This window comes from Myripristis murdjan, chromosome 3, assembly GCF_902150065.1.
Source record: "Myripristis murdjan chromosome 3, fMyrMur1.1, whole genome shotgun sequence".
Classification (NCBI taxonomy): domain Eukaryota; kingdom Metazoa; phylum Chordata; class Actinopteri; order Holocentriformes; family Holocentridae; genus Myripristis; species Myripristis murdjan.
The window spans coordinates 6107074-6125377 of record NC_043982.1 but is presented as its reverse complement, the minus strand read 5'-3'; the positions used below and the strand labels follow the sequence as shown (position 1 = coordinate 6125377).

Sequence of the window (18304 nt, the reverse complement as noted above, 5' to 3'; positions counted from 1 at the left end):
CCCACCACCACCACTTACAGCCTCCGTGCTAACAGTCTCACACACACACACACACACACACACACACACAAATCAATTCAAATCAAATATAGACATAGGCTGGATGCATATGATGTAGGTTTCAAGTGTATTTTCAAACATTAGTTTAAAGCTTTAACCACTGCGTCGCATGTGTGTGCTAGGCTTGTGTGTGTTGTTGACATGCTTCAATCCTCTCCACCGTGTTGACTCAGGCCGGCCTGGCTTTGCCTCGCCGCGACAGCGAGAATATCTATCGCGGTGCTATATTTTAATTTCTCAACAAACGGCGCATCATTCACTAATGCCACGGAGAGCAACATTTGCCTTTTAAACGGCCCCTTTCATTTGAATAATCTTTCATAGGACGTGATTAAAGCTCTTGCCTCGGCTGCTCCTCTGACGTAAGCGAGATTGTCTGCGCTAGGTGAGTCTCGCGCAGCCCTGTCCCCTCCTCTCGCGCCCCTGCCATTGTGAAAAGATTGAACGATGAAATCGCTCGCGCTTGCTGTCATCAGCGCCGCCCTGTAGAGACCCCCTCCAACCCCGCAGGCTCGAGCACAACGACCCCACCCCCTCTCCGAGAGGGACGGAGCGAGAGACAAGAGTCACGGAGAAAAAAGACCTTTTTCGGATCCCGGCTCTCTTTGCCCTCAATCCGGGCCTAATGCTGTAGCAGACAGTGCGGGAGAGAGAGTGAGAGATACGCACTGATTGAGTCGGCGAGGGACAGGGCGGACTAGAGAAGAAGGGATTGTTCATTCGCCTGGAAACATGGGATGTACACTCAGCGCCGAGGAGCGCGCTGCGCTGGACAGAAGCAAGGCCATCGAGAAAAACCTGAAGGAGGACGGGATCACCGCGGCCAAGGACGTCAAACTGCTGCTGCTCGGTAAGACAGCCTCAAGGTGCGGGGCTGCGCCTTCGCACGGCTCGTTGTGCTTGTGGGGCTGACTGGGGCGGAGGTGCTCTCCGTGGTGCTGATTTCACTGCCGACTCTCACTCTGCCCCTCCTGTTCTTTACAGGCGGCGGAGAATCGGGCAAAAGCACAATCGTCAAACAGATGAAGTAAGTGTCTTTTCTCTCATTCCAAGCCTCTTCGTCACAGCCAAGGTAGGTAAGGCCCGAGATTGCGCCTCCCCTGTCTGTGCCGAGGCTTGAGCCGCCATGTTTCGAGAGGCCGTAGCCCTGGAGGTCTGCCGGTGACTCGAGCACCTCCTGCAGACCGAGAATGAGGCTGTGAGGGCCGCCGGTGCTCCTCAGGGCGCTGTTCACTGCAAGGGTGCTGAAATTAAGTTACACGGCTTTTACGTGCATATAGATAGGGCGAGAGAGAATACGTGGGTGTTGTTCGTGTGTGTGTGTGTATGTGTGTGTGCGGATGTGTATGTCTGTGTATGTGTGTGCGTACGTGTGTATGTCTCTATGCATGTGTGTGTGTGTGTGTGTGTGTGTGTGTGTGTGTGTGTGTGTGTGTGTGTGTGTGTGTGCGCGTGTTTGTGTGTGAATTATAGTGAGGTCACTACAGCTCCATTAGCGAATACCTCTGCTTTAATCTTAATGGCTTTAAGTGCCTGATATCGCTGAGAGTACTTTGCCTATAAAGCGGATTTACGCAGAAATATGGCATCTAAAACCGCATCTAAACCTTCCCCTTTCTAATCTAAATCACTTTCATATTCTAAATCACTGTTATTATTTTTTCTCTCTCTAAACCTCTTAGTTAAGTTTCTAGAATTTCTTTTTTCAATCCGTAAAAAAAGGCGCAGTCCATTGTATATTTTACACTTTATTCACATGAGGCATCCTGTGGAACATCTCTCATTCTCTGTGTGGAATCGGTGTAGCCTCCATACAGCTCAACACACATCCTGGCCTGCATTGCATTGCCCCCTCCCTCCCTTCCTCCCTCACTGCTGCTTCCCTTCCTCCATCCACTCCATCACTCTTCCTAGATTCTCTGGTTGCCCGTAACCAGCGTTCACCGCTTTACTGTGAACTCAACGCATGGGCCAAATAGTATTTGCAAACACTGTTCACCTTGTGTTTTAGCCTGTGCAAGTGCCAGATGGATAGGTTTTACTACACAGGGAAATACATCGAGTCGCATAAAGTTTAAACAGTCACTGCGAAGTGGATTTTATGTGCTCTGCTATGATTTACACACTCATCTGATGTGGCATGCGGGGTAAAATAGTGGCCCAGATCTTTATTTGCCCCAGAATTGATGTACCTCGCATGGTGGTTGTTATTTGATGTAAGGATTAGGATGAGAAAGGAAATCTAGACTTTGACATAGTAACTGTGTCTGTCTGAAAAATAGCAAGCGAGAGAGAGAGAGGGCAATAGAAAATGCATTAAAGCCACATAATGTAACCTATGCAGTATCAAGAGGATATCCAGAGTTTGGTGTATGCTGCACACTCACTTTTCTCTTTAGCCCTATAATAGGAATCATACAACTAGCCACTTAATTGCTGGGTGATGTAACACAAACAGATAGGGGTAGATAGGGAGACAGTTGATTATGAGATTGTGCAAAAGGGACTGAAACTCAGCATCAAGAAGACATCCCCACTATTTGGTACTTTCAGTGTTTATAGGGAGGGGGGAGGGGGGAGGGGTCACACAATATAGTTAAGTATAGTTTCTTCATTATCACTACACCCGTGTGTGTGTGTCTGTGATTTCACATGCTTATGGATGCTCTACTGGTGACAACATAAGAGGGAGTTATACAGTGTTGGGCAAAAGTAGTGTCATGTAGTGTGATGGATTAATAGGCAGACTATGCAGTTTCTAATGGGAAGGGTACACCAATTTGTTTACTAATGTTATGGACGAGGAAAGATGAAACTCTTCAGGTTCACGCCAAGACTAATAACTCATGGACTTAACGTAGCACGTCTTGAATCCAATCTTTTGATGTCAAATGTACATAAAAACATAGGCAATGGAGCGAAGCACTCTTATATTCTGGGTTATGATGGGGGTCAGCGAACCCCTGAAGCATTTCTAAGTTACATTCTTTTGAGAACTGAGTGGCATCCATCATTCTTTGCCACATCATAATAAGGTGGGGTGCCCTCACCTTGGAAACGGCATGGTTTGACTTTAATTGCCACCTTAGTGTCTATTTACAAATCATAAAGTGAGAATACCATGTTTTTCCCATTAATTAGTAATATTCAGTAAACTATACTGTGTATTTTGGTTTAAATAAAAATTACAAGTCTCTTAGAGCAGGCATGAGGAGATGAAAAGGGGACACCGAACTGAATGTGGAGGCGGCCCAAACCACAGGAGTCACCTGGCACTTGCTTTGCAACATCACACTAGAGCACCCGCTCACACACACACACACACACACACACACACACACATGAAAAATTCAAGAATCCATCAGAACATGGGAATCTTTATGCGCAGAGATATAAGCAAGATTGTTTTTGAGTGCATTTTCATGAGCTTATGGGGATGTATGATTTTTTTTTGTGTGTGTGCGTGTATTTAGCCCGTGCCCGTGTGTCTCCACTAATATCTGTGTACACATGCAGGATTATCCATGAAGATGGCTTTTCTGGGGATGACGTGAAGCAGTATAAGCCCGTGGTCTACAGCAACACCATCCAGAGCTTGGCAGCTATCCTCCGAGCCATGGACTCACTGGGGATTGAGTTTGGAGACAAGGATAGAAAAGTTAGTTGCCTTTCGCCTCTACTGAGGACTCCTTCCGCCAAAGTGTTCACCTATCAATCAAAAACCTTCAAACTGCTTGGAAAATGAGACTTTATTTATGCATTTGTGAAACTCAACGTGTGAAATGTGAATGTGCCAGGGGGTTCAAACATTCATTTTTCCTCCTTTTTGATGATGTGGAATTTTCTTGTGTGTGTACCTCCAACCAGGCGGATGCTAAACTGGTGTGTGATGTGGTTAGTCGTATGGAGGACACAGAGCCCTACTCTGCAGAGCTTCTGACTGCTATGAAGCGTGTGTGGGCCGACGCCGGGACCCAGGAGTGCTTCAACCGAGCCCGGGAATACCAGCTCAACGACTCCGCCCAATAGTGAGTAGCACCCAAGTCCTAAGAATGTAACAGAATGAAACACAAAAGTCTTGTGATCCACATTCCTACTTGTCTCCCCCTCTCAGCTATCTGGACAGTCTAGACCGGATCGGGGCAGCAGACTACCAGCCCACAGAGCAAGACATCCTGAGGACCAGAGTGAAGACCACCGGTATCGTCGAAACCCACTTCACCTTTAAGAACCTACATTTCAGGTACCATGCATGCGTTTGTCGTAGCTCTTCACTGTTTGCCCTTATCATAGGATTAGATGCAGGGATTAGAATTGATTTCTCACTCTTGCATTTCCAGGCTGTTTGACGTGGGAGGTCAGAGGTCAGAGAGGAAGAAGTGGATCCACTGCTTTGAAGATGTGACAGCTATTATCTTCTGTGTTGCTCTGAGCGGCTATGACCAGGTGCTCCATGAAGATGAAACAACCGTAAGTGTGCCTCAAATACAGTCTTAAATCTCTCTGGCGTGCCTCTTGCCTTGGTTCTTCACATTGGAGAAGCCATGGCGAAGAAGGATTGAAGGTTGATACGGATGTTGCCAGTAATCAATATTTTGCATCAGTATTCAGTACCTTTTAATTCCAAGTATTTGGTGTTGAAACCCAGCATAGTAACATACTACTACCACTGCTAACAATAATAACATTATAGTGTGGAGTGCAAACAAGTTACACAGGTTGTAATAAAAGTCCAGTATATTGGCAAACGGGTGCATTACATGCATTGTTCTTTCTACCTCAGGCAGTGTTTCTCCTTGATGCAACGCCAACTTCATCGTCGTATTTGTTCTTTATTTCTGCAGAACCGCATGCATGAGTCACTCATGCTATTTGACTCTATCTGTAACAACAAGTTTTTCATCGACACCTCCATTATCCTCTTCCTCAACAAGAAGGATCTGTTTGGTGAGAAGATCAAGAAGTCGCCGCTGAGTATCTGTTTTCCTGAATACACAGGTCAGTTGAAGTCCACTTTTTTTTTCTTTCAAGTAGAGCTCCTTCACATTCAGATGAACAGATGTTTTTCATGCTCTCTGGTGTTTTCTTTCCTTCTCCCCTCCCCTCCTCCATCTTTAGGTGCTAATACTTATGATGATGCTACTGCGTATATCCAGGTTCAGTTTGAGAGTAAGAATCGCTCTCCCAATAAGGAGATCTACTGTCACCTGACCTGTGCCACAGACACAGGGAACATCCAGGTAGTGTTCGACGCTGTCACTGACATCATTATTGCAAACAACCTTAGAGGGTGTGGCTTATACTGAGGCCTGGCCAAGCACAGAGGTTGCCGTGGAGAGTATGAGGTGTTAATAATAATAATTTTGATGATACTAAAAACGCATAAATATGTAAATCTACACGTCCAAATGGACCCAAAGAGCTGCCGTCAGACACCACACCGGATTATTGCCATGATTTGTTCCCTTCCTCCTATTTTGTTATCAGTATACAACCCCAGTTTTGTCTTACAAAATGTGTTTTGAACTGAATGTTTCATGTTTTGTTGTTGATTGGGTCAACAACCGGGAAGGTCGGAGACCGCAGGCACCAGGGTTATATTCAGCCAGCCTTTGTTTTGCAAAGCTCAACCTAGAAATGCAATGCAAGGAGTGTGCAATGTACTGTTTCACCACGACATGGCATATTGTCCCATTCTTTCCATGACATTTCTATCTGCAAGACGGGAGACATTTATGTTCACTGAATATAACCACTGGTGCTCCTCTTGCAGAGCTGCTCTATTTCTGTCGGTGATGATGATGATGTTGGGGAGGTGCTGTGCTAGTGGCTGAGGGTCATGGCAGGGATGAAGGAGGCTATTTTAACTTGCAGAGGGACAAAGCTCCCCTCTTCTTTGGACCCACATGACTGCTCGATATGAGCAGCCTGCAGGCCTGTTCCACTCGTCTTTCTTTCACTGTAACATATAATGGAAGAGAGGCTGGCTCTGCTAAAAGTGGCTGTCCGCTGCCACTGGCCTCCTGTAGTGTGATGAAAACGCCTATGAGCCAATGATATCTGGAAAATGTCATATCGGTGCCAACCATCTGAGAATGACAGATAGGGGATTAAGATCAGAAATCACAGCTCACGTTCACAATACCGAGTAATATCATTTAAGTAACAGATGTTAACATTTTATTATCATCGAATGATTTATTTATTTAAGCCTCATGCCCTACATGCTTCCTCCTACCTCCTAAAATCCCGTGCCACATATTTATTTCCTACCATGTCAAACTGGGGTATACCAATACCTGTCTACATTTCAGAGGCTAGAAAGCAGCTCTCTAATGGCATCTTGTTCTCTGTGTGGTGCTGTTCCCTTCTATGTGAATCTGTTTAGAGATAGAGGACTGCACGAGAAGCAAGATATCATTTGAGGCATCCTCTGTTCGGGGAGCTTGGGTTAACCCCCGCTTTCCTCCCCCTCCCCCCTCCCGTCCTGATACGTAAACAGGGAACCATTATTCCCATTTGTCACATTTCTCTTTTCACGGAGAAAAAGTACAGCTCTCCATTTACTCACCTGTGCACCTGAAAAATTCATCTTCCCATTCCTGTATACTCTTTACCTATCACATATCATTCCTCATATCCTATCTCCATTTTCACCTTAAAAAACACCGTACTGTATATATATATTATGATTATACCAGATTTTTTTTTTACTGTGAATGTTTTTGTGCTGCACCCCCCATCCTATTCTGTAGTTTATTGGTTGCTCTCATGTGGAATGTTTGTGCTGAGCCAATCGAATGTTGTGTTTACATTAAAGCCACACTTTTCCTAACTATTCCTGCATTCATGCTATGTGTCTTGAGTCTGATTAAACCTGCAGGGTAATGGCGGGGTTTTGTACACCACAAAGCCCGCCATGCTACTCATAATGATAACAAATACTGTACAATTCCACCGCAAAACTTTTGACACACTGACCCACCTTAATCCATTCAGGTGCATGCAGAATTAAGGTTAGACTACAAAATTAGGCTGAGCGTTATGAGAATGGCCCACTTTAATGCTTCACTGCCTTCATTCATTGCTTTGTCACAAATATGTACAGTATATAAAAGACCGGGAACAGCTTTTACATGGCAATAGGGCAGCACTTCGTGAAATGTGGTGGATGGCAGGGATCAGAAAGTACGCCACAGCGGCTCTCAATTTATTAGGTTAAAAGTGTTCCATCATCACAGACAAGGAGCTATTCATATATTGAATGACTAGGCTGGATCAGCTGTCTGACCTGCTTCTGTCAGTTTAATGGAGATGATGTTCATTACTGCTCTGTTTCACTGACGGTCGCAGAGCTCCAGTCTTCAGTCCCAGTGTGCCCTCGTTTCATGGAGCCAGTTACAGGTTAAAAGGTTGGAACTCCCAGTATGACATAATTACACATGAAAGAAAATATTCTCATATATTCACCTCAAAATGATCACCATCATTGCCATATAACCACTGAATAATTGTCTCCCCCTAAAAACTCAGCTATAAACTGCAGTATAGACTGGCATCAGCAGAGCACAGAGACACCGTATATGGAGCAGAAGCTGAAATGTCCCGGGTGAGCACTGAGGCGGTTTCCACCAAAAAGAAATCCCCAGCCATTTGCCCGTGCCCAACCCACATCCATTTACAGATATATGGATTAAACCTGGATTTTGCAGAGCTGCTCTTTAGTGAAATGCATCACAAGGTGTGCGCTCCAGTCCCATCACTGACTATCAGCGTGCTAGATTTAGAGCCTCAGCCTCTTGATATCCTCACTTCTGAAGTCAATCCGCAGCGCCAGAACCTGACGCACCTCCGCTGGGGTCAGCCGCCATGTCAGCGGGCCCGAGTTTGGGCCCCAGTAATCCAAGATCTCAGTTACCTACATACACACAAATAGGTGCAGAGTGAGCCAATGCAGACATTCATGATGCTTAAGGGTTAAGGTAAAGACAGACAAATCTGTTATCACATGTACTCTCTGTGCATGTTTGTACTGAAGAATCGATGATGCAGCTTACCCGTTCCAAGTTGAGGATGGTGGCCATTTGTGTGAGGCGGGCAAACTTGTCCCTGATGGTCCAGGTTGTCACGGTGGTGAGGTAAGCCACGAGAGAGCGCAGCTCTTTGTCAAACTGCAGCCCTCCGAGCTGGGGAGCAAATCATCAGCAGAGAAAAGAAAAACTTAAAATAATACATAATAATGACAATTTATTCAGGATTTTAATCTGATTTTGTTTTTCTTGAAGCATATAGTGTATCTGATGCAACTGAATATGCCTTTCTTTCAGCGGTACACTGGTTCATAATTTCAGCAGGCAGACTGCTTAAAATAGGCTGGTGCAATCCTGCCAAAAGGAAACACCCTTCTCTGAACTCATTAATAAATCATAGCTTGGGGTGGTCTTCTCATCACGTCTGTCAGTGATGTCAGCAATGCACAGAGCACAGTGTGCTTGGTGCCACCTTGTGGTGAGGCCTGGCTCCTCACCCTGCTGAAAGAGCACTTCAGGACCGTCTTCTCCATTTCAATGGATACCAAGCTGGTCATCAGGCTGGTCAGAGTGTCGTAGATAACGGGAGAGAGGGCCGCCTGGTGAGGGGAGCCAAATAAAAGGGTAAGGTGTTTAGCTGACATTTTTGATTCTGTTGAAAAAAGTTCAGAGATGCTGTGCTGAAGTGGATACTGCTTGGTGCAGATACCTTGAACTCTGCCATCAGCTGCTCCAAATTAACAATGAGCTGCTGCACCCAGGGATCATTGGCTTCATACTCATTAAACTCCTCCTGCACAGAAGACAACCAGTTACACTTTGATGCCTTGTAACCTCTGACTGTGTTGGTGCGACTTTTGAGACCATTACCTCTTCAATGTTGTGTGAAATGGACAGGAAGCTGCTGATCCAGGGTTTCACCTGAGGCTTTATGGCAGTAGTGTTCAATTCAGTCAGGCCCTCCTGTAAAACAAAATCACAACATTACACACAGCATACACAGTTTCATCCAAAGCGACATACAGTTAAGTGTAGCACACTGACACATAAGAGCACAGCACCAAACCTCTGAATTTGAGTGGCTCATTTACAACAATTTACCCACATTTTACACCACAACAAACTATTTTGCAAACAGTGTGGAACACTAAAGATTTCACAACATGTGATCAAAATCCCTCCCTTTTTAAATGTGACTTTTTGGTTGAAACAGCCTTATAATGTTCTGCTTCTGCAGCGAACAAAGTCGTCAACATTCATCAACCACAGAACTGATAACGGACTGTGTAAAGCAAACTTTTCCTCTGGGACTCCTCTGGGACTATTTTCTGACTATTTTCATCAAAACACAAAACAAATAGTGCTGGTGCTTTTATTAAAACTAATGTGGAGGATTTCATTACGGCGATGACACTTCACTGGTGTGAAGAAAGTTTTAAGTCTCTGATAGTTCATTTTCATATCGTTGTGGAATGAATGAAAACCAATGGCTGGAGAAAAGGGAGGAAAAACTGAGTTCTACTCCAAATTGTAGTTCTAAAATATGATGTGGTGATGTAGATATCATGCTACTCATACAAAATCACTGATATTGACTTACCAGTAAATAATACTGAACTATCAATTTTCAAAACACACTGACAGAGACCTGTTCCCCACTGAATGGCACCTGAATGAAACAAGAGGAGTGTGTGTATATCCTGTAGTTCAGAACCAACCTGTAAGAGATCCTTAAACTTGCTGGATGTGTTGACAAGGTCTGACAAACAGCTGTCAATCTTGGCTTGCTCGCCAGAACCGCTGCCCTGCGTGAACAACTTGGAGCAGTCGTTCTGTGAAAAAAAAAAAAAGGCCAGTTTCCAGGCTGTGACAAACTATACAACGACATGACAAAGAGAAGAAGTGGAGCACCTCAAACATACAAAAATGATACCTCAGCATAACCTACCTCGAGGTTCCTCTTTAAAGTTGTGATATTCTCACTGCACACCTCAACATTATTTAGAGTCACCTGAGGGAGGAAGAAAGACAAAACAGAGTAGTGTATCTATTCAGTGGTATGTCACACTCAACAGCTGGCTGAAACACACCTGCTCTGCTACACGTTTGCAGATGACTGAGCATTTTGGCTTCAAACGTAAAACACACAACCTCTTGGGGTATTCTCTGGCCCCAGTTTAACTTTTTACACACAGGTTTAAAGGGCTGTGCAGTTGTGCTTTCTGTGGCTGTCAGTAATTAAACCTCTGCTATCCTCAGCTGACTGAAAGGAGGTCATTCATACATCTCTTTCCTTTTACTTAGATTACTACAGCTGTCTTTATTCCTGCCTTTAAGAAAAGTCTCTGTCACATCTGCAGCTTGATTCTACACCTATTTGCTAATTGAAGAATAATTTCAGTATTTTTCAACCTGGGCCACATTTTCCACCTTTTGGTGTTCAAATGACAGAAAAGGATAAAAAAAAAAAAAAAAAACAACAACTCTGGAACTGGTCCAGTATTGAGCAAGATCACTTCAGCAAAAAATCAAATAATGTCCTCTGACAGTGTTTGTTTTTGCCACTGACAAGCTCAGATTGTTATTATGGAAAGAATCCTTAGAATGATACAAGAAATGATGGAGGCAATAAAAAATATCTTAAATGTACCCTCTAGTTCTACTAGGTTTTAAGATTACGATCATTATTAAAAATATACTTGACTTTTCAAAAACTTCAGGAATATTTCTGTTGTGTTTCTCAAAGTCTTAAGAAAGGTTCATAATAAAGCATTATGTTGTGAGTGTGGTAGTATTTTAATTTTTTTCCTCTACAGTGAGCACCAGGACCTGAAAAGGAGAGCACATTTTGGTCGGTGCTCTGTTTTCCTGATTCTTACCAGAAAAGCAGCCTTGGCGTTCTCAGCGCTCTCAATGCCCAGAGTGTTGAACTTGCCCTGCTGTAAGCTGCTCTGCATCAGACTCACTGCACTGCTCACGCCGCGCTGGATATCCTGCAGCGTGGTCGCAGGGAAGCCCTGCCGCAGCTTATTATACAAAACCTCCCTGGGAGGCGGAGACAGGCGGGGCACAAGGAAGAGACGGGTAGATATGATACACAAGTGAGGATGAAGCGCCGGGAGCTTATGCATATTTCAAATGAGGCTGGGATAAAGTGCATGTGGACACCTGAAGTCAGACTCCAGCGCTGAGTTTGCGTGGTTGATCATGGCACACAGGCAGTCGATGCTGGAGCTGGACAAGGCTCTGCTGATGCACTTCTTCACGATGTAGAAACAGTCATCCACCATGCTGGAGGTCAGCTGACCTTTTTCATATGTATCCATTGCAACAGCCTGAGGGGGAAAAGCTCATATAATGACTTATAAACTAAAAGTTTAATTGCTATTGATATAGTTCATTTAATGAGAAAAAAAAAATCATCATTCTGAGCTGTCTAAATATTTCAAATCACAATGACATCAAAATTACTTTTTCACTTTTACATTTTCTTGTGGAAAACAGCCCTCCTATCTAATAAACTGCCTTCCTGTCCACAACTCAAGTTCCATTGTATTACTCTTTTGTATCCTTTCTACATCCTGAAACAGAAAAAAAACATCAGGAAATGCATCAAATTAAGGAAATAAGATGCTTTGAAAATGCTGTTTCACTGTGATTTTAACCTTTGTATTACTTACTGTACATATCCTTCATTACAACATTTACATCCTGCTCCTGTTATTTGTTTCCGGCACATTTTTCTAGCGTGAGTGATTTACCTTGTTGACAGTCTCCCTCATGTAGTACTCCTCCATTGGAATGTAATAGCCAATCAGCTCCTGCATCGTCCTGCTCAGCAAGCAATGCTTCAGGAGCTTCTCCACATTCTGCTGATGCTCTGTGTGGTAAAAAAAAAAAAAGAAGTCATCAAAACACAACAGTGCTGCTGCTTTTAGGAAAACTTTATAACAGTGATGGAATACTGGTGTGAAGAAAGTTTGAAGTCTTTGAAAGTTCATTTTCATATCGTAGTGGAATGAATGGAAACCAAAGGCTGGATAGAAGAGGGGAAAAATGATGTTGGATTTACATTTAGAAGATATTATGCTAAACCTTCAAAATCACTGAGATGGTCCTTCACATGCATTATCATTCTTTAATGTACTCTACCCTGTGTGACGCTCTGGGCGTCCCCAACTTCAAAGTCGGCCATCATGCGACGACGCAAAAAGCGCAAGTAGAGCTCGGCTCTTGCGTTCATCAGAGTCACCTCCATCAACACGGGGTCCAGCTCCCTGTTCACAAGAAATACACACGTGAAGAGAGACGGCAAACAGCCAAACCTCCTGAGGATTCAGGAATGTTGCTGAGACACACTCAGATACCTGGGCTCGATCCTCTCAGCTGGCACACTCTTCATCATGCTGCTCTGGACAATCTGAAACTGCACGAGGGACTCGGGGTTACAGTGGCCACAGAATTGAAAAAAAAAAAAAAAAAGGAAATGTGTCCTGCATTTGAGACCCTGTCCACACTTGGTTTTACCACAGGTGTGAAAAGGGTGGATGCATTCGATGTTAATCCCAGGAGTGAACAGAACTCTGAATGCTACACACCTTGTTGAGGTAGTCTCTCTGCTGGATGAACTTGTCAACTATTTTCTGGGCCTGCCGGTCGCACTCCTGCTGCAGGTGAGTGATGAGCGTGTACAGATGGCCGGGACCATAGTATGTTTCTACTATAGGCTGATGAGTCTCAACCACACGAGCAATGCCTGGAAACACACACAAACAAATAAGTGTCTGCAAACCGACAAATGGAGGCGCATGCACACTTGGGTATCGTGTCAGTTCTATCATCTCACCTTCGAGTAACAGCGTCAGAGTATCAGCAAATATCAGTGGTGCTCTCTTGTCACCCAAGTCTCCACCTGTAGCCAAGAGCAGGTTTTCCTCAGCTTTAGAGGCCAGCTGCGTGAGCATGCGTGAAAGAAAGATCCATAACAGAGTTAGAACTGGTGATTTTCCATAATATAACACTACTTCTGACCATTTAACACTAGCCTGAGTAAAAACGCCTTCTCTATGGTGGCTTGGAGTAGAGAATTATAAGGACAAAGGACATTTGACAGTTTTTGGCATCTAGTGCTATAACAGCAGAATAATCTCAAATTCCTAGATTACAGATATTACAAACAACCAATACTAAGGAGTGCAATGGTCAGGCTTATTTTGTTTTAAACATAAGAGCAAAATGCTAAGAAAATAAACAGAATAGAGCCAATGAGTGAGAAAATGTATTCTCCAGTCCAGGAATTCAAACTAGCAATCAAACGCTATCCTCCTCCACCTCAAACCGACACTTTACAGATTCTCTTGCACTTCAGTACCGACCTGGCTGCAGAGGTATTGACCAAAGCGGGCAAGGCCCTGCTGGTGGAGCCCCAGCAGAGGAAAGATTTTGAAAAACCTTTCCACCTGTGCCAGGTCAACCGCTGCCACGGCTTCATCCAGTTTCTCGGCGACAATGACCTTTAGTTTCTGTTCCGCCTCCTGCAGCATCGTCAGACTGGCGTCCACGGCGCTGCCTGGGCACACAGAGAGGCGGCGTCAGCGTTACACTTCCTGTCTCGTGAAGCCTGAGCACATGTCTCCTCTGTGGCGGCCGTATGTTGCTCTCTTACAGTGCTGAGAGTAAGTATTCACCATGTGTTCAGTGTTCTGCCTTAATGTGTATTTTTTTACATTAAACTTGATATGATCATTGTTCTCTCTCAGGCTTCCTTTATAAACGGCTAAAACTCAAAAGTTCTGACCAAATTCAATGTTAAAATCATCAAAAACAGAGAAAACTCAACAGGACCCCAATGTTTTTCCACACTCTGTCGTGGTGCCTGTTGAGCCTATCGGGCCTCTTACTTTCCTCTCCCTGCCTGCTCAGCTCAATGACCGACTGGTCCAGAGAAAGGTATCGATGGATGTGGGCAGCGGCCTGCTCGTAGTCTTCGTTCCGCAGCGCTGTCTGCACGCCGTCTGTGCAGAACTTCAGATCAAGGATGTCATCAGCACGCTGAATGACGTTATACAGCCGTGTCTGGGAAGAAAAAACACCAGAGATGAACTCACAGAATCTCTGAGTATGTGTGGGATTGCACTGTGTACAGTGACGACGTTAACTTTCAGCGAAGCTTTGTTTTTTTTTTTTTTTTGTAAAGACATTAAAGACACATTTACCAAAATATACCCTTTATCCAGTCTTCATATACAAGTACATAACACTGGTTTGACATTACTCAGTCAGTATTGTGTATATTGAATACAAAGCATGCAATCGACATTTAGCCTAATAAGTTTTTAAAGACCCCATGAAATGGACTCTTACTTTCTTGATTTGATGTATTTCCTGTTGAAAGAGGATGGGAGGGACTATTCACAAGTGCAAACCAATAGGAAATCCGTTTGAGAGAGAAACACATTTTATTTGTAGAGGTAGGTGGATGAGAGAGGATGCTTAAAGATTTGTGAAGGTTTTACTGGCCCAAATTTTAATTTACACCTACTACTGCAGAATGATGTCACTGTTTAAGGTTTTTTTTTTTTTTTTTACAGGAAGTAGATGTCATTTCATGGGGACTTGAATTTTTGGTGTGAATAAAAAAGGTATTCCCAAGTTAAGGTTCTCCTCCACATCCCCACATGAATTGAATTAATTCATGTGACTCCCAGATGTGAAGAGCTTGTGCGTGTGTGTGTGTGTGTGTATACATACCTTTGCCAGGTCCAGCTGTCGGACTTTGCGGCTGACGTTCTCAGCCAGGCTACAGGTAAAGGTGATCATGCCTGACAGCTGACTGGCATCTCCTCCAATCAGCTGCAGATTGGGCCTGAGGGGCAAAGTGACAGTGTTTTGTAGGACTCTGCACTTTCACACACCTGCATAACAAGTCCAGTGAAACACAAGCGGTGCTACCTGGCCTACTTTGAGCCATCTGCTCATTTTTTTTAGCAGGATCATATCAGTGATCATCAAGCGATCAGCTGTCATTCTTAAATGAGTTTGGGCTGTCATTTGTAATGTGTGCTCAGCTAATCCCTGGAGGATACAGGTTTGTTTTAGTCCACTCTCTACAGCCACAGCAAATATAAACACAATGAATACAGCATCCAAGAACAGATACATATTGTATTACAACTAAATACGACTCCCGTTGAGCTGTGCTGTTGGTCTGTGTGTTAACAGCTGAGACAAATGTCACACTGAAAATGAAGTAATAACCAGCAGCATAACCTGTACATGCCTTGTTAATAATGTATGTATGAAATAAGACATAGTGAGGTTTACAAGGTTGTTCCACTAGGCACCGACATCAGCTTGATGTACAATCTGTAACACTCTGCTCAAACCTTACCCCATCCTCTGCAGAGCCAGCATCTTGGTGTGAATGCTCCCCTGCTGCCCCACCAGTTTGTCCAGTTCAGCTTCCACTTCTTTCTGTATCAGAACAGACAACAGCACATGTCATACCAAACAAGAAAAAAGCTATACAATACAAATTTCACAGCTTCCAGGCCGTCTGGGCAATCATTCATGCCCTATTTTAGCTGATATGCTTACATGAATGAGCACGGCTAACCCACCATATGAACACGATCACTATGGATGTGGTCCACGGGCAGAATCCTTTACTTAAAAGCCCCATCTGGAATTTGGCATCCCCTGACACATTTTCTACTTGTCCTTAAATTCGGATTTAGTGAGAGCTGCAGCCAATATACAGACAGGTAATGAATTAAAAACCAAAATAAAGTGTCTTAGAAAAGTGTCGGGCCACCATGAGCCACCAGAACAGCTTCAATGCTCCTTGGCATAGATTCTACAAATCTCTGGAGCTCTTGGAGGGATGGAGCTCCGTTCTTCCAAAAGATATACCCTCATTTGGTGTTTTGATGATGGTGGTGGAAAGAGAGGTGTCTAACACGATGCAAAGGTGCTCAGCTGGGTTGATTTAACCTGCTTTTAATCCTCATCAAATCGGTCAGTGAGCCCTCATGCCCTGTAGATGAGGGGAACTGTCAAAGTTGATCACTCAGAATAACTTTGTGTTGATTTGCAGTGAGCCTTCTCTCTAGGGGGACAAGTGGAAAATGCCCCCCACAGCATAATAGAGCCAGCAGACCCCCTCACTGTAGGGGTCCAGTATTTCAGCCTGTAATGTTCACCTGGTGGACGCCACGAATGCACTCACCCACTTGTCCAGAATCTGGTGAAGGGTGTCTCATCTGACCACATCACTTTTTTCCACGACTTGAGAGTGACTGTGTTTTCTGCACCACTGAACTCTCGAATGAACATTTGTCTTTGTAATAAAATCCGTCTGAGTTTGTTGACAGACTGGTCTTACTGACATCCTCTGTAATCTGAGGAGAAGTTGCTCTTCTGGTTTTCCTCATATATCACACTAACGTACAAGCACCACGGTCATCAAATGTGCAATCACAATTGATCACGATTTCCGAGCGTCTTTACTGATATCTTTCCCATAAATCTTCAATGCAGATGCCCCTTTTAGTCAACTGTTCCTTTTCAAACAAGCCTTCATGACTGCCATCCCCGCCCCAACAACAAACCCTCTTTCAAAGTCTCTTAGATCTTTTCCTCGTACCATTCGGATCCAAACCTGAGGTCAACTGGCCCTGTGCAGCATTATTACACATGCCTCAGAGCATGACAGGATGCTGATCACTATACTGTGTCAAGCACAACTGTATGAAACCATCTGCACTCCTTTTTTCTGCATTCATTCCCTCAGGTTTTTCCTGTCACCCATCTACATTTAAAGCAGGACTACAAGGTGTGCTGTCAGCTGTGTTTTGTTCCCATGTATCATTCACACTTTGCTGCTGCCATTTGACACCACTGTAGGCAGCATCATGCAGCGGACCAGCAGGCCTTTTCATCACTTTGACAACTTTATCACACTGGTCAAGACATTTACACACGCCACTATTTGCACATCACCAACAGCACTCTTTAACAAGTCAGTTGTTTGACATTATTTTAACCTGCTGTTGGTTTTATGTTTGTTGGTTTTCTGTCATGCTTGTGACAGACAAGGTTTCCAGAAAGTGAATACCTCGACACTCCTAACCACAGCACAGAGGTGTCGTTGTTGTTGTTGTTGTTGTTGTGGGACGGTCAGGTGCAGCTCCTGACTTCCGCCTTGTCAAGACTGAAAACTTTCCTTGAACCTGGACGACCAGGTGCCAGTTTCACCACACTACAGCCGAGGCTGCAGCCTTTCACTGGGCTCTAGCAACATTTTTACACATCAAACAGGTTTAGCAACGTCACAGGTTTCCGAGTGCCGGCGGGGAGCCTAGCCATCCAGCCGGGCCGTGTGTGCGGACGGACAGCCTCACCTCCTCGGCACAGAGCTGCTGGTAAACCCGCTCCAGGTCCTCCAGCTCCGTCAGAGCCGAGATGGCCTCCATGCTCACACTGGACACACCGGCGGAGTCGCACCTCCTCGCTGCCAGGGAGCCGCTGTCAGCCATCTTCGTGTCCAGGATACAGCAGCTGACGTCACAGCTCCTCGCGACTGCATTTACGACACACTGAGCAAGTTTGCGACGTTTGCCGTAAAGAAAAATAAATAAATAAAACGTTCTCTTGCGCATGCGTGCTGCAATTTCATAGTCTGACGTGAATGTAACATGTTAAGAAGTCCATAATTAGTATAAGTCTAGATAATTAAGTTAATTTCGCTGTGTGCCTGGTCACGCAATGACAATAAAGTCCATTCCATTCCATTAAGCCTTTCAGATAATTGGACCAAATCTGTTATATAGAAAATGGATTTCAACTGCATATGCCTATTTTATGTCATCACTTCTATCTGTCCTTGAGTTATATCAGTTTTTTCTTGTGTACCCAGTATTTTATGTTCTTCATGTTGTTTCTTTGTTTGTTTTACTATTAATGTTGGGATAATGTGATGTTTTTGTTTTAAATCTTAATGTCTGATTCATTTGTTTTTACCTTTGTATTCTTTAATGCCCTGTGACATCTGAACTTTGAATATACTCCAAAAATTAAAAATAACATGAAAAAAAATCTTAAAAACCTGAGCTTTTACTGTGTGGCTTCCTACAGTATAGAGGAGGCTGTGACTGCACTGAGAAAACCACCAGGTCCAGCTGTTTCTTTGGTTTTTGGAGGTTCCATGAGGAAAA

The 18304-nt window shown here is 44.1% G+C and overlaps 2 protein-coding genes across 2 annotated transcripts; one reads left to right on the top strand and one right to left on the bottom strand.

Annotated features, from left to right (window-relative positions):
• Positions 1 to 490: 490 nt before the first annotated feature.
• Positions 491 to 6898, top strand: gnao1b (guanine nucleotide binding protein (G protein), alpha activating activity polypeptide O, b). The gene is made up of 8 exons (XM_030077405.1): positions 491 to 910; positions 1045 to 1087; positions 3577 to 3718; positions 3928 to 4088; positions 4175 to 4303; positions 4401 to 4530; positions 4905 to 5058; positions 5179 to 6898. Exons 1-8 carry the CDS (start codon positions 793 to 795, stop codon positions 5364 to 5366), a joined length of 1065 nt encoding a protein of 354 aa, XP_029933265.1. The 5' UTR covers positions 491 to 792; the 3' UTR covers positions 5367 to 6898.
• Positions 6899 to 7102: 204 nt separating this feature from the next.
• cog4 (component of oligomeric golgi complex 4) lies at positions 7103 to 17670 on the bottom strand. Its single transcript, XM_030077391.1, has 19 exons — positions 17492 to 17670; positions 15481 to 15563; positions 14841 to 14955; positions 13991 to 14165; positions 13466 to 13659; positions 12937 to 13042; positions 12689 to 12846; positions 12458 to 12516; positions 12243 to 12367; positions 11852 to 11970; positions 11259 to 11425; positions 10970 to 11135; positions 10039 to 10101; positions 9809 to 9922; positions 8961 to 9053; positions 8800 to 8883; positions 8588 to 8689; positions 8118 to 8246; positions 7103 to 7978 (listed from the first exon to the last, which is right to left on the bottom strand). Exons 1-19 carry the CDS (start codon positions 17624 to 17626, stop codon positions 7844 to 7846), a joined length of 2322 nt encoding a protein of 773 aa, XP_029933251.1. The 5' UTR covers positions 17627 to 17670; the 3' UTR covers positions 7103 to 7843.
• Positions 17671 to 18304: the final 634 nt, after the last annotated feature.